The sequence below is a fragment of the Heliangelus exortis genome, chromosome 3 (genome assembly GCF_036169615.1).
Source record: "Heliangelus exortis chromosome 3, bHelExo1.hap1, whole genome shotgun sequence".
Classification (NCBI taxonomy): Eukaryota; Metazoa; Chordata; class Aves; order Apodiformes; family Trochilidae; genus Heliangelus; species Heliangelus exortis.
Window position 1 is genome coordinate 107437538 of NC_092424.1, and position 23511 is coordinate 107461048.

General features: G+C 40.5%; 1 protein-coding gene across 1 annotated transcript; it reads left to right on the forward strand.

The window, feature by feature from the left end:
* On the forward strand, window positions 1–23511 carry GCFC2 (GC-rich sequence DNA-binding factor 2). Its single transcript, XM_071742060.1, has 18 exons — window positions 1–466; window positions 1177–1287; window positions 3337–3501; window positions 4151–4369; window positions 5883–5968; window positions 7179–7294; window positions 10187–10373; window positions 11035–11158; window positions 13295–13373; window positions 14524–14636; window positions 15351–15550; window positions 15922–16078; window positions 16364–16485; window positions 17814–17890; window positions 18660–18726; window positions 21053–21199; window positions 21582–21706; window positions 22044–23511. The coding sequence occupies exons 1-18, from the start codon at window positions 73–75 to the stop codon at window positions 22156–22158; spliced, it is 2604 nt and encodes an 867-aa protein (XP_071598161.1). The 5' UTR covers window positions 1–72; the 3' UTR covers window positions 22159–23511.

A 23511-nucleotide genomic window follows, 5' to 3' on the forward strand; every position in this document is an offset into this window, starting at 1 on the left:
CGGAGCGTTGGGGTCTCCGCGCAGGCGCACTGGGCAGGCGGTGCGCGCGGCGGTTTTCCGCGGCCGTTCGCCATGTTCCGGCGGCCTCCGCGGAACTTCCGCGGCCGGCGGCGTGCGGCCTCCAGCAGTAGCAACAACAGCAGCGAGGAGGAACCGGCCCTGGCCCCACCGCCAGCCCCGGAGCCCGACTCCGGTTCTGAGCCGGAAGCTGAGCCTGAGGAAAGAGAGGGCAGCGCCGCCGCTACACCTGAGGGGACCAAGGCCGCTGCCGCGGAGGAGCCGCTGTCCCCTGAGGAGCCGCTGTCCCCGGGGGAGCCGCTGTCCCCAGCGGAGCGGTCGGACAGCCCCGGTGCCCGGGAGGAGAGTGGGAGAGCAGTCATGGGCCGAGGGCCGCGCCTCGCCAGAGCCGGGACGGTGCCGGCGGCAAAGGCGCTGCTGAGCTTCGGTAGTGAGGAGGAGCGGGAAGGTGAGGGGTCGGCGGTTTTTCCCCCTCCTGAGGGGCCTCACCCGCCCCTGGGAGCAGCTACCAGAGGGTCGGGAAGGAGCAGAGGGGCTGGGGTGAAGGGGCTGTGGCTCCGCACGCCGCGTACGGGGATGGGTGGGTCCTGGCTGCCTGAGACCTGGGGTGGTGACCCAGGGAGCCTCAAGTCACCTTTGTGCCTCCTGGTGACCAAAATTAGGAATGTTAAACATCGGACAGGGGTGTTGTGAGGGTTTTTAAGATAAATGTACATAAAAGCACTCGGAAGATGAAGCATGTCTGTGTGGTTTTGCTTGGGGAGCTTTTGAAAGTGGTTCCATGCCTGACCTGGTAAATGTTGAACCAGCTTAAATAACTGAAACTTCAATCTTTAAGTTTAAGCTGTGCCTGTTGGGGCTGGGGACGCAAGGCAGGTCAGGGAAGATCACTTTGGACACAGACTGAAAATAATTCATTTCAGTGGGACAGTGTTGATGTATTGAGAAGGCTGAGCTTGCACCATTTTAAATGAAGAGGTGTTGGATCTTGATTGATAGAGCCTTAAAACTCGTTAGACTTAATGCAACCAGAACTTTAAAAAATATGCTGTGCACGCTTAGATTACATGCACTTAATATGTAATACATATATATATATATGCACATTACTGCTTTCTTTGTTAATGTTACTCAGAATGATTTTGTTTATGTGGATAGGTGATGAAGAATTTTTTAAAATTAAAAAACCATCCTTCAGTGAAGTGACCTTTAGAATTCAGAAGAAGGAAAGCCTGCTGCCTGCACAGAAAGAAATCGAAGAAAACAAAAGTAAGTACTTTTGTTTATATATTTTATGGAATATTTAAATGAACATATATTAAAAATGAGTCAGTGAAGAGTGATGTACAGATACTGCTGTTAGATGTGTGTTACTTGCTAATTGAACCCAGGATTATGCTTATGATGTTACTCAACGTGTTTATAATTTTAATCTGTTGGTGTTGAATTTCCCCTATAGCCTTAGTAAAACAGTAGCAGAACTTGGAGGCTGTTCCTGAGAAGACCTGGTTATCCAGAACCACTATAGTACAGCAGAATTAAACATTTATACCTCAGCATCACATCTGTCAAACTGAGGCAACTCTCCACTGCTTATTGCTGTCAAATTGCAGTTTGATCTGAGGGTTTGTATTGAGAGAAACTGTAAATTTAATAGGATTTTGTTTGATAAAAGAATATAAACCTCAGGTTTTTTTTTTTAAACTGTGTGCTATTATACCATTTTTTATATTTTAATTAGGTACAGCCTCGATTGTTAAAGTAGTATTGTTAGTCTCATTCAACTGCAGCAAGTTTCCTATTGGGATATTTGGGATATGTGTTTACAAACAAGTGTGTCCAATAGTTCTCTTCTACTCTTTCACAGAAATATCCTGATTGGTGCTGATAAATGAAACTAAATTAGGTTGAGAAATAATTTCCTTTGAGGTTGTTGCAACTGAGATGATAGGTTTTCTTAGTAACTTCTTATAAAATCATACCTCCTACTTTTATAGCAGGTGGTATATTTATTGTTGATCAATTGATGAAAATGTAGTGGCAGAAGAAGAGAAATAAATGTTTTTAAGGAACTTGAAGATGGTGAGAGAGACAAGACAGACATACATAAACCTTTATGGTTTAAATAAGGACTCATTGTTAATGCTTAAAGAAAAAAAAAAAAAAGCTTTTTCTACATGTTGTTCATAAAGTCAAGGGAGATGAATCCAAACATTCTGTGATTTATTAGGATATCAATCAGTTGTCAGCTGGGAGCTGATACCATAACTTTGTTTATGAAGATGTGATCTCTGTCCCTGGGGGAATGCTGGTTTAGGACTTGCACAGATGGTTTGATTCACCTGTACAGGATACACATACATACACTGTGTGTGGCTTGAAGTGTTGGAAGACTTGACATACTGTGATGATGAGAGGCTGAGAGAGAGAAGCACCAGTCTGCTGCAGCAAGGTGTGGTTACTGGTAACCAGTTGTCACTGTTTAACACTGGCCTGGCAATTAAACCGAGTGACAGATGCTCTCTGTTAATCTCCTCTCCTCCCTGATAAAGAAAGGAGAGAGAATAAGGGAGAGAGACTGATGGGTTGGAAACTAAACTACACAGCTTTAATGAAACAGGAATGATAAATAGGAAAAATTACTAAATATATGCAAATATACAGGAAAATAGATACCACATTCCTCCCCCTTTTCCCCCAATAACTCTCATGTCACCACCGAGGCTGCAGGGCAGCCCTGGGAAAGTCCAGGCTGGAATCCTGGAGTCAGCAGCAGTTGGGAGCTGGAGGCAGGAACACACAGATTCAGGCTGGCATGGATCAGGAGCACAGGCAGAGGAAGGGATGGAATCCTCCCAGGATGCTGGGTGAAGGAAGGGAAGCAGGAAAGGCAGGAAGCTGGAAGCTCTTGTGGTCCCTCAAATTTATACTGAGCATGAGGTGTATGGGATGGAATACTCTGGTCAATTCTGGATCTATCTTGTCCATTCCTCCCCAAAGGAGGGCTGCAGGTGGGACCTCTTTAGTCCTCTTGGAGGGTAAAATGTTCCTCAGAGCTGAGCAGTGTTGGTTCTGCACACCAGTCTCCAGCTGTAACTCTAAACATGGAGTGTGATCAGTCCTAGAAGGAGACACTGACTGAGAAACTTGCTGTTAATTTCAGCAAGTGCAGCTACTTACGAGAGACTGAGCTGAAAGCAAAAGTACAAGACAGAAAATCACCTTTATCCTGGCCCAAACCAGGACACCAGTTCTGGCACATCAGATTCCAGCAGCTGAAACTGAAATCATGAATCTCACTTTTTTCCCCTACTACAGAAATCTGTCACTTGGAGCCAAGAACTGGCAACACCCAAGGCACTTGTGAAGAAGAGGAAGAGAAGGAGCATCAAAGTCATTCCTCACTAAGTGAAGACTACAGCAATTCTGACTCTGAAAATGATTCCAGGTCCCCACAGAGGAGGAAGAAGGATTTGTCACCAAGTTAGTTTCCTGTTTTGTTTTGTTTTTTTTTAAATTATTTTACAACATTATTTGCTTGAGGTATATGACAAGATAGATGAGATGAATGCCACTCAGATTAAATCATGTAAGGTGTGGGCATCTTGTTTGTGCTGAGTCAGGGGTACCCTTGTGAAAGAATAGTGATGGTTCCTCAATATTTTTGTTTGCAAATATTTGTTGTACTTCTCTGTTCATTTTGGAAGTGGGTCAGAAATTATGACCATTGGTTTCAGAAGAAAAGCATTAAAAAAAATTCAGTTCAATGATGCACAATTCCCATCACACAAGATGAAAATATGACCTCACTTGTGCTGATTTGTAAACTTTGGATTAATTTGTAAACTCCTTAAGGTTACAAAGGCTGATATTTGAGGAAAAAGGCTGTCAGCAGTTTATTTAAAAGAAGAAAAGGCTGAGTTTTGGTTTTAGAGTGAGTGTTACTTTTAAAGAATGCTTTTCCGTCTCCTTGTGTTCAACACGGTGAGCTTAATATTAAAATATTTTGTGTCCTCTATTCAGAATTGTACAGTAATCCTGAACTGTGGTGATTATTGATACCAGGTGATGGTAGGAGCAATACAGAATTTAATTTTTAGGTTTGCTTTGGTTTTCTTTCTGTTGAATGCAGGGAATATCCCCAGTGCTGCTTGTGTTGAGGCTGCTCGGAGGAAACGTCACAGAGCCAGGACAGGGGCTGATTATCTCCCACTGGATGTTTCAGACAGTCATCAGGTCTCTGGGAGAAGAGAGAGCAGTGATTTAGAGAATGAAGATGAGTCTGATCTGAAGAATCTCAGTTTTGTTCCTAAAACGAGAACTCTTAGGCAGAGGATGGCTGAACACATGGGTGAGTTTTGCCATTTATCCCAGTGGGTTGTGGCTTTATTTTACTGATGTCTGGAGGAATGTGGGACTTATCCAGAGTGAGAGCAGTGTCAGGCTTTACTCCTCAGGGGTCTTGGCAAAAAGATGTACTTAAATCTGTAAAAACCCTGCTGCTTGATATTTTATGGGATGTTACCATAGAATAATTTGCATTGGAAGGGGTCTCCAAAAGTCCAACCCCTCTGCAGTAAGCAGGGACACTCTCATGTAATTAACGTGGTGGTGCAGGATACTTTGGGAAATATTTAAAGAGATTATTTTTTATCTTGTTGACTCAAAAAAATTTGCATTGTAGGAGGCATAGCATTTAATGTGAGTAAAGTTGCTGTAAATCCTGCTTTCTCCTTCTGGTTCAGTCTTCAGAATGCTCTCCTTGCAGTGACATTGATTGCTCTTGAAAGGGGAAAGTCAAAACCCAACAAACCAGCCTTTCAGAAGTGAACAAACCTATTGTGTGCAAAGCATAACTGACTTTTGCATTGCTTTTATCTACTTAGAAGTGCTTATAATTTTGTTTATGAAGCACTGGTTTACTTCATTCTTTCAATAAGGATTATAAGGAATCACAATTATTGAGGCTTGTAAAGACCTCTAAGATGATCAAGTACAAACTATGACCTAACACCACCACATCAGCTAAAACCACTTAGTGCCACATCCAGCCTTTCCTTAAATACCTCCAGGGTTGGTGACTCCACCACGTCCCTGGTCAGTCCATTCCAGTTCCTGATCACCTCCTCTCTGAGGAAGTGCTTTCTGATATCCAACCTAAACCTCCCCTGGTGCAGCTTCAGGCCATGCCCTCTCCTCCTGTCAGAGAGGTCCTCCTGAGGGAAGACCCTGATTCCCACCTGACTACAACCTTCCTTCAGGTAGTTGTAGAGAGTGATAAGGTTTCCCTGAGCCTCCTTCTCCAGGCTAACCAACCCGAGCTCCCTCAGCCTCTCCTCATAAGACTTTCCTCCCTCACCAGCCTTGTTACTCTCCTCTGGACCCACTCCAGCACACCAAGTGTCTTTCTTGAAATGAGAGACCCAGAACTGTACACAGTACCTGGGGGGAGTCCTGAGGTACAAGAGGAGATTTACAGTGTTAGCACTGCTGGCCACACTACTCCTGATACAAGCCAGGATGACATTGGCCTTCCGGGCCACCTGGCCACACTGCTGGCTCATGTTTAACTGGTTGGCAACCAGTACTCCCAGGTCCTTCTTCTGGGCCACTCTCCAGCCACTAATGCATAAGTGAACAGATTCTGCATGGGTATTTCTGTATCTTTAGGGGAGTGAACGTTTTGGAGTGCTGAAGGATTTGCTGTGTATAATGTCACTCAGCTGTGCTACAGTGTGTACTTCTGCTCCTGTTTATGTGTATAATACAAAGATTTGCTTTGAGACACTAAAATGTGGTGTTTGTTGCTTTGGAGTGAAATATAAGAAGTAATAATATCTAATAATCATTGTTTTAACTTTCAGTGTCTGTGAGTGGTGAATCAAGTGAAGATGAAGCACAAATGAAGTGGGAAGAACAGCAAATAAAGAAAGCTGTTAAACTCTCTCAGGTGACACATGCTTTGCTAGACATGGGAAGGTGATTTTTTTGTCTTTGGCAAGAGAGCTTATCTGTAGTACTGTCATATGTTCTGCCTGCCCTCTTGTTAGGTTTTTAGGAAGTTGTACCTTGATTTTTTTAGGAAGTTGTACCTTGATTTTTTTAGGAAGTTGTACCTTGATTTTTTAGGAAGTTGTACCTTGATTTTTTCAAGAAAAAGATGGTTACAGTTATGGGAAGATGCCAATCTTTATTGTTGTCCATTGGTATGTGATAGAAGACTGTGAGAAGCAGAGAACAAAATTCTGAAACCTGCTTTTTCTGCTGTGCAAGGCATCTGGAAAGTTAGAATATACAAATAACACAAATGGTACAAACACAAAGTCAGAAGGCCAGAATTATTCTTTTATTATGCTAAATTTCTGTTGGGCAGCAATCTGAGAGCTTTGTTCACAGTTCATCAGAATTCTGTCTTTTCTAGTAAATAATTGGTAAAAAAAAACCCTCTGTATGAGCTGGAAGTTTTGTTTCTGGCTTGTATGACCTGCTATGAATCAGACTAGGAAAATGTGAATAACCAGTCCTGTATGTCAGGATAGACAATTGTAGACATTTTTGCCTGTTAAATGGGAATATTTAAAGGACTAGGAGAAAGTTTCACCTTTCTGCTCTTGAATTTCAATTCCAGTACGAGTCATGTTCTCAGGTCCTCATGCTTGAAGACTGTTGATTTCTGCTTTTTAAGAAACTGCAACAATTTTTAGTAGTAGACATTTTTAGTCAAAGCCTTTAGTGCTTCAACAAACCTCTACTGTTATAGAATGTGAAGTGTCTTTTAATTTATGAGCTAAAGTACAGTGCAGTCCTTTTATAGGTATAATTGCAGTTAAACTGAGCTGTCAGAGTGAAAAATCTCTATTTTGGGCACTGGCTTAATGAGAAAGTGGCAATCGTATTTATTTTGGGTGCAAGACAAAGTTTACTTTGAGAAAACAGAATATTAAATGATTTACAGATGGCAAATAGCTTGTTCAACAGCTATTTAAAACATGTTCAAATAGTTTTTAAACCCCAAGAAATCAGTAAAATCAGGTATTACTATCTCTGCTTGGCTGTAGATTATTTCTACATTTTATATTCAGTCTTGCTTATCTATAGAGCTGCATAAGGAAAACTTGGGTAAATGATGTAATAAAAGTTAACTCTTAAAATTATTGCAGGAAACTTATGTTGATGATTCCCTTCATAAATTTCAACCAGCTAAGCCAAAGTTTGATCCCTCTGTTTCTCTGCCACCTGTGAACTTGGAAGATGTGAAGAAACGACTGACTGAGAGGTAAATCCTGCTCTCAGGAACTTCTGAGTTGAGTTTTTGCCACAGAAAGAGATTACAGTTTTGAAGTCTTATTCTTCATCCAGAGTATGGAGGATTTTTTGGATGTTATTTCATGTGTAATGTGCCTGTTATGATATCCAGTACAACACTATAAAATTTTAACTTTACCTGACAGTGCTTCATTGTAGGGGAGCATTTGGACTTTTCAAGAGTTTTTCCAACTAGAACCTTAGAGAGGTTGTTTGCTTAAATGACAGCAGCTTTTTTTTTTGGCTTGCCAGTAGTTTTTGACTGTAGTGTTTGTTCAGTGTTATGTATGCCCAGCAAGCAAAGCTTAACCCAGGGCAGATGGAGCTGGCAGCTCCCTAGCCCTCTTATGGTGATTTTTATAACAGCTGCAAAAATAACTCAGTATTTCCTAAAGCAGCAATGAAGTCTCTCCAGCCTGTTTAGGCAAACTAGAACCTGTCTTGGTATTTTTTTTTAAGTTGTGTGATAGGCTGTGACTTTTCCTCAGCAGTTCAGCTGCTGTATGGGCAGCTGAAGTGTCCTGGGGTGGAGGTGGGAACCCCCAAGAGGGTGTGGGATACCTGACCCCAGCTGTCCTCACAAGGTAAGCTATGTCCTGTCATCTCTCAGATCACTAAGAAGCAGCTGTTCAGATAAGTTTAGACAAGTAACATTATACAGCTGAAACATAAATATGCACCATGGACTTGCACCAAGCTCCCTGAGTCTATGCTTTGCTTTGTACAGATGTACAGAGCATCATTTATCTGCTTGCTTGAAGAATTGCAACAAAACTGACTTTTTTTGTTTTTGTGGAAAAAGTAGTCATCTGAAAGTCAGCCATAGTGATCTGAAAAGAATGAGTTAAATAAAACAGAAAGTTATTTACAGAATCAGAAGAGTAGGAAACCTATCTGGAAAATCATAGGATCATAGCAAGAAGGGGAGGGTAACCTGTTTGGTACAAACTGTATAGATATGTTTAATATGCTGAATGCTGAAATAGCTTTTTTAACTTCTAGTTCAGTAGAGAATAGTTCAGCTCAATTATTTTCATTGAGAAGTGTTGCCTGCTTCAGGGAAGTGAAAGTTTCTTGGTTCTGTTACAGACTTGCTCAAGCTGAGCAGTCACTTGGGATGTTTAGGAGGGAAAGAAAAAAAAGAGGAGGAAACTGAGTTGTAAACATTCCTGTGCTACCTACATAGTGATGGCAAAATTTGAGTTTTATCAGCTCCTAGCATTAAAAAGCCTCACTTGGTTTGTATTTAGTAGTGAGCTGCTATCCATGCAGCTTACACTAAACTACTGTGAACATGCTTACATGAGCTCTAATTTTCCCTGGATTATATTGGGTAGAATCTATTTAATATGATACCACAATATTGGGCTTTTTATGCTTTTTTTTTGGGAAGTGTGGGATATTGAAGGATCTAGAAAAAATGTCATAGAATAATCTAGTTTGGAAAGGACCTTTAAGATCAAGTTCAGCTATTAACTTAGCACACTGCCAAGTCTACCACTAAACCATGTTCCCAAACACTTATCTACATCTTTCAAATATCTCCAGGGTTGGTAACTCCAACACTTCCTTGTGCAGCCTGTTCCAGTGCCTGGCAATCCTTTCAGTGAAGAAATTGTTCTTAATATCCAGTCTAAACCTCCCCTGGTATAACTTGATGCCATTTCCTCTTGTTCTATTGCTTTTTACTTGGGAAAGGAAACCAACCCCCACCTCACTCCAGTCCCCTTTCAAGTAGTTGTAGAGCACAATAAAATCACCCCCCAGCCTCCTTCAGACTAAACAATCCCAGTTTCCTCATCCAGTCTTTGGAAGACTTGTGCTCTAGACACTTCACCAGTTTCATTGCTCTACTGTGGATTGACTCCAGCACCTCAATCTCCTTCTAGTGAGGGGCCCAAAACTGAACACAGGACTTGAGGTGCAGCCTCATGAGTGCTGAGTACAGGGGCACAGTCTCTTCCTCAATCCTCCTGGCCACACTATTTCTGATGCTAGCCAGGATGCTGTTGGCTTTCTTGGCTACCTGAGCACACTGCTGGCTCGTATTCAGCTGGTTGGTGACCAGCACCCCCAGGTCCTTTTCTGCTGTGCAGCTTTCCAGCCACTCTTCACCAAGCCTGTAGCATTGCATGGGGTTGTTGTGACCCAAGTGCAGGACCTGGTATTGTTGAACCTCTTACAATTTGCCTCAGCCCATTCCTTCAGCTTGTCCAGATCTCTTTGTTGATCTGCTTGAGGTTAGGAGGGGTCTACACTCCCACCCAGCTTGGTGGTGTTGGCAAACTTGGTGAGAGTGAATTCAATCCCCTCATCAAGTTAATTGATGAAGGTATTGTACAGAACTGTCCCCAGCACAGCCCTGGGGAACTCTGCCTGTGACTGGCTGTTGGTTGGATTTCATTCACCACAATTCTTTGGGCCTGGGCAGTCAGCCAGGTTTTTACCCAGCAAAGGGTGCTCTTATCCAAGCTATAAGCAACCAGTTTCTCCAGGAGAATGTTGTGGGAAATGTTGTCAAAAGCTTTACTAAAGTCTAGGTGGACAATATCCACATCTTTTATCTCATCTGCTAAGTGGATCACCCCTGTATAGAAAGAGATCAGTCAAGCAGGACCACCTGTTAGTGGTGCTTACAAAACTAGCACCATGGAATTGACATTTGAGTTTCCAAAGCATGATGTTTGTCTGCTCTCCATGCTTATGTTGGCATGGATAAATCTGTCAGTGCTTCTTTAGCTCAAATGCAAGTACTATTATTAGCCCAGACAAAAATTTTGTCTGATTAATGGGAAAAATGGTTTGGAATGTATGAACTGTTCACTTGGCAGTAGAGTTAGTTGTCTGGATTTTTCTTTTTTAGAATAACATCATTGCAGGATGTGCACCGTGCCCACCAGAGGGAGTATGAAAAATATATGGAGGACATTGCAAGTTCAGAGATGACTGTGCAGGAATTAGAGAAGTCTTCAGATGCATCTCTGAATTACAAATTCTACAGAGCCATGAAAACATATGCAGAAAACTTGATAAACTGTTTGAATGAAAAGGTATGTGTAATTTTCTTTTTTAAAAAGATGATACAGGTGTATTCTGTCAACTAAAGATGAGGGATTTTGTTTGGGAATAATGGGGAGAACCACCCAGCTAAAAATCAATTCTAGCATAGGTTTTACTGTGAAAGGAAGCAAAACATAGGGAAAGCAAATCAACCCTGACCTAAAGTGATGATCAAGCTTGTATATATGTACTGATATATGTACTGACTGGAGCTGTGGTCTCACTAGATTCTGTTGAATGGAAGAAAACCAATATTATTGGAGGGAGTTTTTTGCAAGTCTAGTAACTAGATTTATCTTCTATAGACAGTGCTATGAAATCTAATTTGTGTCACCTGATTGCATTGCAATTGAGAGTCTCTTTTTGTAACTTCAAGGAGAATTAACTAATGTTTTCTTCAATGACCAGTGGCTCAAAAGCTAACCAAGTACTCCAGTAGTGTCCTGTTTAATTAACCCTTTTCTATGAAGTCTTGGATAGTTCCATGAGGAGCAACTGGTGTTTAGTTTCTGTTTTTCACTCTTGCAAAGCAGTCTGAAAGACTTCAGTGACAGTACTTGTCATATGGTTCTAACCAAGCAATGAAAACTATTTTTTTTCATTCCTTTTGCATTTTGATTGAAAACCTGATTGCTGTTCATTACATTTCAGCTGAAAGACATTAATGAGCTAGAACTGGCTGTACAGCTGCTTCTTCAGCAACGAGCTATGGCCCTAATGAAAAGAAGGCAAGATGAGCTGAAAAATGAAGCTGCTTATATTCAGCATCTCACAAGTTAGTATAAAATGAAAAGTTATTTTCTTACTGAAATATTCACTCTGAGCAGAAATACATAATTATTTGTTTTGGGTGAAGTGTTTTGTTCTCACCTTTGATCTCTCCCCTTTCTTTTGCAAGTACTATACCTTAGTTGAAATTCTCACCTCAGTATCTTATTTTTCTCTGGCTTAATTGTGAACATAACATGAGCAAATACTTAATCAATTTTGCTTATTCAAATCAGCAATTTCCCATTAGCTGTTAAAAACAAATTTAGTCACTTTTCTAGCAGAGCTTATCTTGGAGAAAGCTTGCTGGTGTAGGGTTCTGTGTTTCTGTGAACAGATGGAAAAGCAGTGTGTTTACTTGGCAATATCACTCTTACATGAGAGTGTTTTTCAGGCTGAGTGTGTGCTCAGAATGGAGATGTCAAGCTAGAAGCTGACATGTGAAGGAAAGGGCATGAAGAAGGAAGCCTTTGTGTAAGGGTTTTATCAAAAGCTGTGGTTGTTTTTTTCTGGTCACTGTAGGTAGAAGCTTTCTCAGCTTGCATTTTCTTTTCACACCAATGTATTCTTTGTATGCCCTGTGAATCTTTAGCTGTTGCTGTTCAAAAAACCCAAACCTGACCTCCAAAACTAAACCCTTCAACTGTTAGAGTAAAGCTAAGAGCAGTGTCCTTGGAGCTGTTAGGAACAGATGGAGGCTGGATGCAACAGATTCTGGTAACTACTAATCATACAGGTTCAGTCTTATTTTGCAAGATAAACTGCTGGTGAGAGACTGCTCACAGCCTGAATGATTTTGTAAAATGGTGTTTAAAAGAAATGGGTATAGAATCACAGAATGGTTGGAAGGGACCTTAAAGATCATCCAGTTCCATACCCACTGCATGGGCAGGAACACCTTTCACTAGACCAGGTTGCTCCAAGCCCCATCCAACCTGGCCTTTAAATTCCACGAAGGGGATATCCACACTCTGCCAGTGTCTCACCATCCTCACAGTGAAGAATTTCTTCCAAATATCTAACCTATATATGCCATCTCTCAGCTTAAAACCATTCCCCCTTGCCCTCTCACTCCATGCCCTTGTAAAAAGTCCCTCTCCAGCTTTCCTGTAGCCCCTTCAGGTACTGGAAGGTGCTCTAAGGTCTCCCTGGAGCCTTCTCTTCTCCAGGCTGAACAACCCCAACTCTCTCAGCCTGTCTTTATGGGAGATCTGCTCCAGTCCTCTATCATCCCTGTGCCCCTGCTCTGGACTTGCTCCAGCAGCTCCATGTCCTCCTTATGTTGGTGGCTTCAGAGCTGGATACAGTGCTCCAGGTGGAGTCTCATGAAGTGGTGCAGAGTAGTGCAGTGATTTTCATTAAAATGGTTTAACCTCAAGCTCATGGCAAGTGAGACTGTTCTTGCATATTTAACAGCACTTTTGGTTTTTTATGTTCCTAATCCTTTTTAATATGGTGGAAAGGATGCTTTTTCTTATATGACAGTACTTCAGGAGTAGTACTCTGCTTTTTGGGATGTTGTGCACGTATCAGCCAGCTAATGGTGTAATAATAAATGGCCAAGCTAGAACATGCTTCTAGTTTCTCTTCCTGTGCTGGACTCTGGAATCAGAGCAGGGGTAATTGGGATCAGACAGTCAGTGACCACTCAGATAAGAGAAGGCAGCAGGGATCTCACTAATTTTGAAACCTAAATGCAATGATTTTGAATATTGTAAATCAGGGATTTAACATGCATTACAGTATTGGAACCAAGTCTCAAAAATTATTTCAATTTATTACACTGTTTGATTTTTGACATTCAGGATGAATTTAGGCTCTGAAACTTGCTCTTCACACTGCTAACAACCTATTGTGGAAGGCCCTAGCTTCCTTTTTAGGGCTGGGAAGCAAGAAGGGATGAATGGAATGTCATCAAACTGACCTTTTTGTCAATTTCTACAAGGAAACAACTGCATGCAGTTAACAAGCAATATTTATGGTGCCTTATTCTGGCAACTGTTTTGATTAAGGAGGTTGGGTTTTTTTTCAGCTGTTTGCCCAATCAAGAGCAATAGAAGAAGAATCAGTGGTTTCTCACTGAGAAAATAGGAACATAAAATCATACCATCTTTTATTTTTGACTGTTTCTGTCTTTTGCTAGGTGGGAATGACAAACCAACTAATGGCAGTTTGGAAGGTGATGAGAAGGTGCAGCTTCTAAAAATGTGTGAACATCGAAGGTGGGTCTAATGTCCACTGAACTCTGTGAAATGCAGGTGATACAAATTCCTTCACCTGTAGGAATACTAAATTAGATTATACCAAAAAATAGCTATTTGCTTTTCAACACTTAAGAAGGTTTTCAAGCACTTTATTCATTAATGACATTCTCTTCATGTTGATTTTAATTTGAATGCTAATAGTTCTTGTTAAATTAGCACATGTTAAGTAAGGCTCTTTACAGAGACAAAAGCTTTTTCTATCTTGTTGTAATAAATACAGTTTTGACCTTAGACAGAAATATGTTTCTTATTGTATAGGTAGCAGAGGTGTCAGGCAGTATTGTTGCTGCTGGGGATGGTGGTGAGGGAAGCAAAGCAGCATCTAGCCCTTCCTCTGCTATCAGCATAGGCCAGATGCTGCATTTTGGATGCTGCAGATTTTTTTTCCCCTGAAGTTATTGTGAGCTTTGAAAAATTTCCAGTTGCATCGGTGCCTCAATTCATAACTACTTAGAAGCAGCAGGAACCTGGGAATTTTAATGGATGAAAAATGTAACAACTTTGATTTGAAGCAGTTAACCTTTAGTGCTAATTGATATAAATAACCAGATGGAAGTATTTATGTAATATTGCTATCATACTGTATATCACTTCCCTGTGGCAGAGATGCAGGCTTTGATTTGCAGCCTGTGTATGGTGGCAAAAGCTTTTTGAGCCTGAATGGCACCTGGGTGCTGTGACACTTCTCGTGTAGGTTGTGGCACAAGTCATCCAGAACTGAGATGACAAATTGTTAAGAACTCAGTAGTTCCCTGTACACCAGAACTGTCAGTGACAGTGTCCAGTACCATGCTGGGTGTTCAGTGTTCCAGGTGAGATGAGTCCCTAGCCTCATCAGCAGGAGTGAGGTGAAGTACAGGCCTGGTTCATAGGAGAGGTGAGCAGCATTGCTGTCAACTCTTCTGTGTCAGGTCCTCAGGGAAGATCCTCCTCCTTCCACAGGTTGTGTCCTTGTGGTTATGTATTTCTGTTGCTCCTTGTTGCCTTTCCTTAGGCTGTTGCTCTCACAGCTTGCCTTCAGAAGCTTTAGAAGTCAGATTATTTTTCATTAAGCTTCCTGCAGCATACATGGGGAGGATAATTCATTTGAATTCATTCCAAAATGCAGAACGTGCAGGCGACAGGCCAGAGAGTGTGCAGGAGAAGGTGATCACCATGAAGGAATGTCAAGTGATGATGAGTTGGCACCAACAGAGGTGACAGAGTTCCAGAAGAGCAAAGGTTGGTGGCAGTCACTGTGACATCCTAGAACAAAATCTCTTTCTAATACTCTTTAATTTTTTTTTTTTCCTGGAAAGGTGAAGAGACGTTTTATCTGTGTTGGTAATTAAACATGGTAGAAAAGAAATGCATTCAGACAGTTCCAACTAATGACTTGAGAAGAGTAGATGTATGGTGGTAGATTTCTTCTGGGATAAGTTATGGTGTGGTTCTGTTACACATGATACAACTGGAAATAAGCTCTTTCAGATTATGCCAAAGCTGATCTGACAGTACTCAGTGCAATACTACAGCACGTTTTGTATAATCAATTTGTTTTCTGAAGACAGAGTGAATTAAAGGTTGGTGTTGTAATTATCTTGAATAGATGAGGAGAAGCAGGCTGTTACCTCCAGGTAGCAGCAGAAGGGTTTTTATGCCTGAAATTTTATCACTGTGACATGAAGTTTGAAATAGTGGTTGTATAAATCTGTGGAATAGGTAATTACAAAACTTGTCTTTTTTTGATCTTCTGACAGCATTTTTTTTCAGAACTGGGTTTTCCAGGGGTTTGATTTTAAAGCCTGTTTCAGTGTGAGGTCTGTCAAAAATAAATGACAAATGCAGTTATCATACATATACTGCTTATGTTTTATAGATCCATAAACTCTTCACCTTATGCCTCAATAAGGTCTGTGATTGTTTCTTTTTATTCCCAATGAATATTATCCATAGATAACGTTTTAGAGGATAGTAGAAAAATCTTTGAAGATGTACATGCAGATTTTTGTGACATCAGAAAAATCCTGTTGAAATTCCAGGAATGGAAAGAAAAGTTTCCAGAGTCTTACTGCGATGCTTATATCAGCTTCTGCCTGCCTAAGCTATTAAATCCATTGATCAGATTTCAGTTAATAAATTGGAATCCTCTTGAGGTAGGTGCTGACTTCTTATTTTTAAAATTGTGTTTGTGTATAATTATTAGTATAAAATTAGAAATCAATAGGTAATGTGCTGGTCTCAAACTGAAGCATGTGGTTGGAATCTCTTTAGCTTTCTTCTTTCCCCTCCCTCCAGCCCTTTTTGCAACACACCTTGTAAAAACAATTCTCCTGAGTTCTTTGAAGACACTTTAACAATCCCACCCTTTAAATCCTGGCTTCAAATCTAATTTTCCCAGTGAGCTGTTTTGGCCCTTTCAGTGGTGAAAGTGAATCTAAAATTAAGTGGGAATCTGAGGTATCATTTGATGGAGCTTTTCTTTTAATTCCAACCATCTGAACAACTAATGGGAATGATCTTTCAGCAAAATTTTACAGATTTGGAAGAGATGCCCTGGTTCAGAGCTATAGAAGAATTCAGTGATGCCAAAAACATATCTGAATTGAAGAGGGCAGATGCTGATCCTGATGAAGAAGTTTTGTGCAAAGTGATTGAAAAAACTGTTCTTCCAAAAATTGGAGGTACAGTAATATTGTCCTCAAAATGTTCACTGCAGCTAGGGTAGTCAAATGCTAAATAAAAGCAACAGCTATTCAAATAGTGTTAGTTGCATAGTTGCATTTTAAAGTATAGTGATTTGTTACTTCTACAGGGTGAGGCTAAGATAGCTTTTTTTTTTTAAAGATTATTCTAAGTGGGAACCTTTTATGTGTTTACTTTTGCTATACATTGTAATGCCTTAACACTGGTGCAGAAAACCACATGCATATTGTGAATGAAATAAATTCTTTTTTCCCCCCCCCCAGCATTTGTAAAGAATGTGTGGGATCCTTTATCTACTTCACAGACAAAGAATCTTGTGCAGCTTTGCAGTAACATCTTTGAAAAACGAGTCCTCTCCAGAAATGAATGCAGTCGTGCAAAAGAGGTAAAAAAACTCCTGTGGTGTTGGAGAAGGGAGAAATTTATCAGCTGCATGTGCCTTCTGTGTGTGCTCTTGTGGGCACTTAAGACATTGCCCTGAAGTTGTTCAGTTATTATTTTTTTATTTTTTTATAATTTTAATTTTTTATAAATTTTTTTATTTAGTCAGATAATTTTGACACTTTATATTAAGCAGTTTTAACAATTAAATGTTATTCTCTCTGATGCTCTTGGTAGTGAGGGAAGGTGAGACACTCTTGAGGCAGGAATTAGCTCCCATTTCTAGAAAAATTCTGCCTGTACCTATTAAGGATCTGATCATAGATCTAATCTTGCTTCACTGCACTAACAATAGTTAGAGTTTAAATTTGCATTTAATTACCATTCAGAATTTGAGATTTAAGTGCTAATATTGCTTCAGTGGTCAACCCCTGGAATGTTGTGGGCTTTGTGTGTGGTTTGGTTTGGTTTTTCTTATTTGTTTGTTTGTTTTTTGTTTGATTTGTTTTTAAGTAACTCCAGAATTTTGAAATTTAAAAATCCCCAAAGGTTAATTAATTGGCTAGGAGAGAGCCTGCTTCTGTAACTTTAGGATTCTTTTTAAAAATACTTCTGTACACATAGTTACTGTAGTATGCACCTCTTCAGCCTCATTCCAGTTTTATTCTGATGTAAATCTGGAAGTGTATCCAGTATAAAACTGGTGGAGGGGGTGGATGTTTAGGACCTGAGTATGAAAAGAGGTATTTTTAAGGAAAAGTTTATGCCATCCAACTGAACCTTTCAGAAGGTTCCATGACTTGAAGTGGTACAACTGACTTGAGCCAAGATGCTATTTGTACATAAAGTAAATTACATCAGAACCGTAAATAAATAAAAAATAAAAGGCTTTTTTTAAAAGGTAAGTAGCAATCTATGGCAACTGAAAACATTGCCTAAAAACTTACTATCCAGGATATGGTGATTTTGCTTTTTTACATAAAATTTCACTAATTTTTTTGGACATTGTATGTATGTAACCTATTTTGTTCTTAATCTATACAGTTTTCCTGCTGCCTTGCAAATAAATATGAAAAAAAAGGCCTCACTTGGGGAGGTTACCACACCTTAGAGGAAAAATAAATCCTCTAGGGGAACTGTAGATAAATGAGAGTTGTGATTTGTCTATTGGCTTTAATGTCTGAGTGATCTGTGTGTTTTATATAAGTGTGGCAACTGTACTTAGCTCTGATTAGCATATTACACTTGTAAATGAACAAAATAAGCATTGAAGGTGTTACAAATGGAATAGCAAGTTGTTCTTATGGGGTCACAATAATTATTTCTTAATAGGAGTTGGTGAACATGGTTGTCCTAAGAATGAAGAAATCTGTAGAGGAAGATGTGTTTATTCCTCTGTATCCTAAAAGGTAAACTGACTCTTTTGTTGTTGGTTTTGTGTGTGTGTGTGTGGTTTTGTTTTTTTTTTTAATTTCCTCCCCCAGAGATGTAAATGAAATGTTGTTGACATCCATTAACAGCTAATGAGTTAAACTTTACTTCTACTGTTTTAATTTAGGAAAGGTTATGAAGCCCTATTCCTCTTTATGAACTCTTTCTAATAAGAGTAACACTACTGACTTAATGCTTTTTTGCTCCTGCAATCAAAAACTTTCCAGTATGAGATCCACAATTTGGTTTTAGCTGACAACTTACATCTGAGGGTGTGTGTTTAGGTGTTCTGGTGTCACATGTGCCCTCCCCCCCAGTGTCCTCCTGTCCCTGCTGTGATGGAATTGATGTAGTTGGTGCTTACTACTGGACATGGTATCAAAGATGGTAATGAGCAGGAGTGTCAGAGAGGTGGGGTTAAGATACAGCTAGGAGAGAAGCTTTGCTAAAGCTGGTGTAGGATGTTTGGTTCTAAGCAGTACTGTTTTGATCTAAATCCATGAAATGTAGACACTGGTATTTCCAATTACTAATTTTATTGGAAATTATTTCATAGTAGTTCTATTATAATGGGTTCAAACTGACAGCTCTTTCCTTCAACATGTATTCAGGTTGTAGCTGTCACTGCTGAAAGAACTCTTTAATTAACATTAATCATTATTGAAGATATCAATTTCCCATGCATAGTCTTTTAAAAGCAAACAAACAAAATCCTTGTTTTATGTTTTTTCTTCTTTCCATGACCAGAACTCTGGAAGACAAATCATCAGTATGTGCAAAATTTCAAGACAGACGGTTTTGGTCAGCTGTTAAGGTAGATAAAACGTCCCTGTTTTTTTCTTTTTAAATTAGTTGTAGTGAAAGAATATTTTGCAGGTGGTCAGAGATCCCTGGGTAAATTTTACAGATATTCTAGACTATTCACCTGCCCCTCATGCAGTGGCTTGGTCTAGGAGTAGTGTTTGGGGTCTTGTTTCTCATTGGATTCCTTCATGGTCTTCAGACAGGCTATTGTCTGGTCTAGTTGCAGCTCCTGTTGATGGCTTTAGCCTTGAAGCTTCTTTATCTTCTTTACACTGGTCTGGAGGCCTCATTTGAACTAGGTGGCTGCACATTCAGTAAATCTATCTGGAAATCTACAGCTTGCAGCCCAAGGCTTCAGCAAATCTGGCTACTCATGCTCAGGAAGAAAACCTAAGCAAACAGCACACTAATTGCACAATATTGTAACTCTCAAATGATTGATTCTATTAAAAACTTAATTTTTTAAGCTAAACAACTAATACATCAAGGCACTCCTGCTAAAGGGCAGAGTTGCCTGACATGCAGTCCAGTTGCCAGTTGCCTCTAAACCATGCCCAGAAATTGTATGGAAGCGTCCTGGTTACCTTGGGTGAGAAGTGAGCCAGGAACTCTTAAGATGAAAGTACAGATGATGGAAGTTCAGTGTTGGTACCCTGATTTTGCATAACTTGCCTTGTGTAGATACAGTGTGTAGCCTCAGGGCTGGAATGTGCTGCTGTGTGTGCCATGTCCCGGGGTGAGGCTGAGCACTCCTGGCTCTGCCACCTGTCTTGTAGCTGCTTGGTTAGAGGGAAGTGTCCCAGAGAAATGTGCAGTGGTGTGCTGGGCTTTGTGAGTGGTTTTTGACTGGTTGAGAAGAGCATCCTGTCTGTGAGACTGGAATACCTGGAGGTTAACACTTACCTTGAATCATAGAATCATAAATTGGCTGGGTTGGAAGGGACCTCAGAGATCATCAAGTCCAACCCTTGATCCACTCCCGCTGCAGTTCCCAGCCCATGGCACTGAGTGCCACATCCAGTCTCTTTTTAAATATCTCCAGGGATGGAGAATCCACCACTTCCCTGGGCAGCCCATTCCAATGTCTGATCACCCTCTCCATAAAGAAATTCTTTCTAATGTCCAACCTAAACCTCCCCTGGCACAACTTGAGACCTCTTGTGCCCTCTTGTCTTACTGGTAGTTACTTGGGAGGAGAGACTGACCCCCCCTGTCTCCAGCCTCCTTTCAGGGAGTTGTAGAGAGTGATGAGGTCTCCCCTGAGCCTCCTCTTCTCCAGGCTGAACACCCCCAGCTCCCTCAGCCCTTCCTCACAGGACTTGTGCTGGATCCCTTCACAGCCTCCTTGCTCTTCTCTGGACCTGCTCCAGGACCTCAATCTCCTTCCTGAGCTGAGGGGCCCAGAACTGGACACAGGACTCAAGCTGTGGCCTCACCAGGGCTGAGCACAGGGGCAGAATCCCTTCCCTGGACCTGCTGGCCACACTGTTCCTGACACAGCCCAGGATGCCTTTGGCCTTCTTGGCCACCTGGGCACACTTCTGGCTCCTGTTCAGCTTCCCAACTCCCAGGTCCCTTTCTGCCTGGCTGCTCTCAGCCACTCTGTGCCCAGCCTGGAGCTCCCCATGGGGTTGTTGTGGCCAAAGTACAGGACCCAGCACTTGGCCTTGTTGAACCTCATCCCGTTGGAATCAGCCCAACTCTCCAGGCTGTCCAGGTCCCTAATACTGAAATTAACCTATTCTGAGTTAAAGGATAAGAAATAGTTACATTCTTACATCAGACTCAAAAATGAGAAACTCATGTAATGAGGGACTGCTTGTAATTTTTTCCTGGGCAGATGTAGTAACTTTTTTTACTACTGCCTTGGATTCTCTGCAAGTTTGCTTAGGATCAAATGCCCTGTGTCCTTGGTCCATATTTCTTGTTGGGGAAGTAGCTTAAATACTCTTGGCTTCTTCCATGGTTTCAGATTTGACTGCTTGGACTTCTCTGTAAAAAATAAAGCATAGGTGTCCTCCTATACTTGGGCCCCAGCAAACTGTTAACCTGTTAGAAGAGTAAAATTATTTTTCTAAGCTTTGGAGGTCATATATACACATATTAGGGTACTGTCCAATTGCACGTGTAAAATTAATTATTGTGCTTGATGATTTGCTGTATGCAGCTTATTAGTGGCTAAAACTGACAGTACATTTGGAGGGTGTGAATCCTGGGGTTTGAGTGCTGAAATTGCATGGATATAATATCTTTTTATCTTTATCTTGCAGAAAACTTGTACTAATGTTTTAGAAAACCTCCATGTGTGTATATTGTCTGTTTTTCCATTGCTGCAGCTGCTTTCCAATGTTCTTCTTTGGGATGGGATTGTACAGGAAGATGCAGTCCGTGACCTGGGACTCAGCAAGCTGCTGAATCGTTACCTCCTTCTGAACATCCTGAACACACCACCAGGGCTGGATAATATAGAAAAGTGTAATAAGGTAAAAGATTAAGATGTATGTTGCAAGAGGGTGCATGAGAAGAGCTTGTTTTATGGTTATTTGTTTGGTTGTTTCTTTTTTTAACGGAGGGGTGGAAAACAAAGATGGAATATTTAAAAATTCTAAAATGTAAACATCGTGTACAGTTTAATTTTTTTTTTTGTTACCTCAGTGCATACAAGCATTTTACAACATATACTGTATGCTGATCCATAGGTTCTTCAGAATAACTACTTGCAGGGATAACCAGTCCTGGTTTTGAGGAAAAAACACACTACTAATAATGACTAAACCTTCCAAAAGGGCCCTGTCAGAAGTTATGTGACTTGGTATTGAAAGACTTTTGTTTTCAAACTTTCTAAATAATTATTTGCATGAACAGGTGGTTGCCTGTCTCCCAGAGAGATGGTTCCAAGATCTTAAAAGTGGATCAACTCTCCCTGAATTACTGAACTTCTGCCAGCACTTGCTGCAGTGTGCCCGCACGTTACACAAGAGTAACCACAGGTATCAGAAGTTTTTCCTTGGGATTTAATGTGTAAAACATCTCTTAAATTCCTTAAATCTCATATTTTTTACACCAGTCAAGGATATTCTTGTAGTATATGCAGAAAACAAAAGGTGGAGTCCATAATGTAAAGCAGGGCTTCTGCACTGCTCGTTCAGTGGGATGGTTTGGGGCATGAGGTGTTGGGCATTGTGATCAGCAAAGCCCAGGTGACTGCTGCCAAGCTGCCAAGGAGAGGTGCCTGATTTTTCTTAAAAACATGATGTGCACTTCAGTCAAGTACATAAATGTGTTACTATATAATTCTTCTCCTTATTTCTTTTCTGAATTTTATAGCAAAGAAACAGAAGAAGTTCTCCTTCTCCTGGTGAAAGTCAAAGCTCTGCAGATTGTTGAAGACTTCATAGAAGAGTACAAACTTGAGCACCTGAAATCCATCATCAGGAAATAGCTATTTTTGAAGCAACATTTGTATTACTGAAATAAGCCTGATGGTCATGCTAAACCAGTTCTAATTTAATTAGTGCCTCCTGCCTACACAAAGATGGTAGTGGTGGCTGTTATTGTCTTACTTAATACTTGAGGATTTTTATTCCCAAATGTTTTCCACTGCCATCTTACTCCTAGGTTAAGGAGTCTTTTTAGAAATAACAGCTGTTGAAGGAAAGCAATGGCTTTAGGCATCCTAAACCATGACTGCTTTACTGCCTCACTCTTTCTTGGAAGGATTCCTGGAAAGGTAGAAAGTGCCTGTAAAGTTTATCACTGCTAGCAAGTAGACAGCTTTACAACCTGTTTTTGGCATTAACTGCTAAATATCACTCTGTGACTCAGCAGTCATTGAGCTTTTCCAACTTGTGATGAACAGTGATTTTTTGGTAGGATTATTGTTAAGTCATCCCTAGGGAAGAAGAATTCATGTTGCTGGGGTTCTAGCCCCAGAAACAAGAGAAGTTTGAACATTTTTTGGTGGTAAATGAGGGTTCAGTGTGAGGTAAGAGCTGCACAGGGGAACATTAGGGAAGAGTGAATGTGAAGAGTGACTGATGTGTGCAGGAGTTTTGTGCTTGGGTGATAGAGAGCTGTGTGCACAGAGCTGGAGCTGCCACACATTTTCCCTTATCAGGCTTTTAGTAAAACATCTTGCTGAAAAGTGCAAGAAAAACTTTAATTATGTCTCAGTATCAACCTAACGATTTCTTTTGCTTCCCAGTAAGGTCCATTGAACTTGACTTCATCACTCTTACAGATGTTTAATGTTTTGTAACTGTGTATATTTGCAGTAGTGTGCAGAATAGGGATACTTTATTGTGGAAACTGTAATGCATCAAAGACTCTGTTTAGTTAGGACTGTGTTTCTCAAAAATCCTCTGGGATTAGAATTTAACTTTTGCAGACTTAATCCATATGATTTTTAATATTTTTTTAAGCTAAAAATATATTTTTGTAAAATATTTTAATTGTAAATAGCTTTGATCCGTGTTATAAAATACGATTTTTATTATTTTGAAAACAAAATAAAAATATTTTGTTAATGACTTCCACAGTTCAATTCTTTAGCATGTGACAGTATGATCAAGCCCCAAACACTATCACCCTTCATTACCTTCAGAAGTTACATAGCAAATCCTGTTTTCTAATAATGGTGACTTGCTGTAGCTTTCCTCTTGGCATGCCAACAAAATGCAATAGCTGCTCAGCAGTCATCCCAAATTTATGATCTCATTGTGTTTCTCTTGTTCACCCCTGAAGCAATCACTCTTGTGCTATTATAAAAATTTAATACATGTTCTATCACAATTCA

Coding starts and splice junctions, on each gene's coding strand:
- GCFC2 (XM_071742060.1), top strand. CDS start 73: ATGTTCCGGCGGCCTCCGCGGAACTTCCGCGGCCGGCGGCGTGCGGCC. Junction 11,159..13,294: donor TTATATTCAGCATCTCACAA/GTTAGTATAAAA, acceptor GTCTTTTGCTAG/GTGGGAATGACAAACCAACT. Junction 15,551..15,921: donor TAAATTGGAATCCTCTTGAG/GTAGGTGCTGAC, acceptor ATGATCTTTCAG/CAAAATTTTACAGATTTGGA.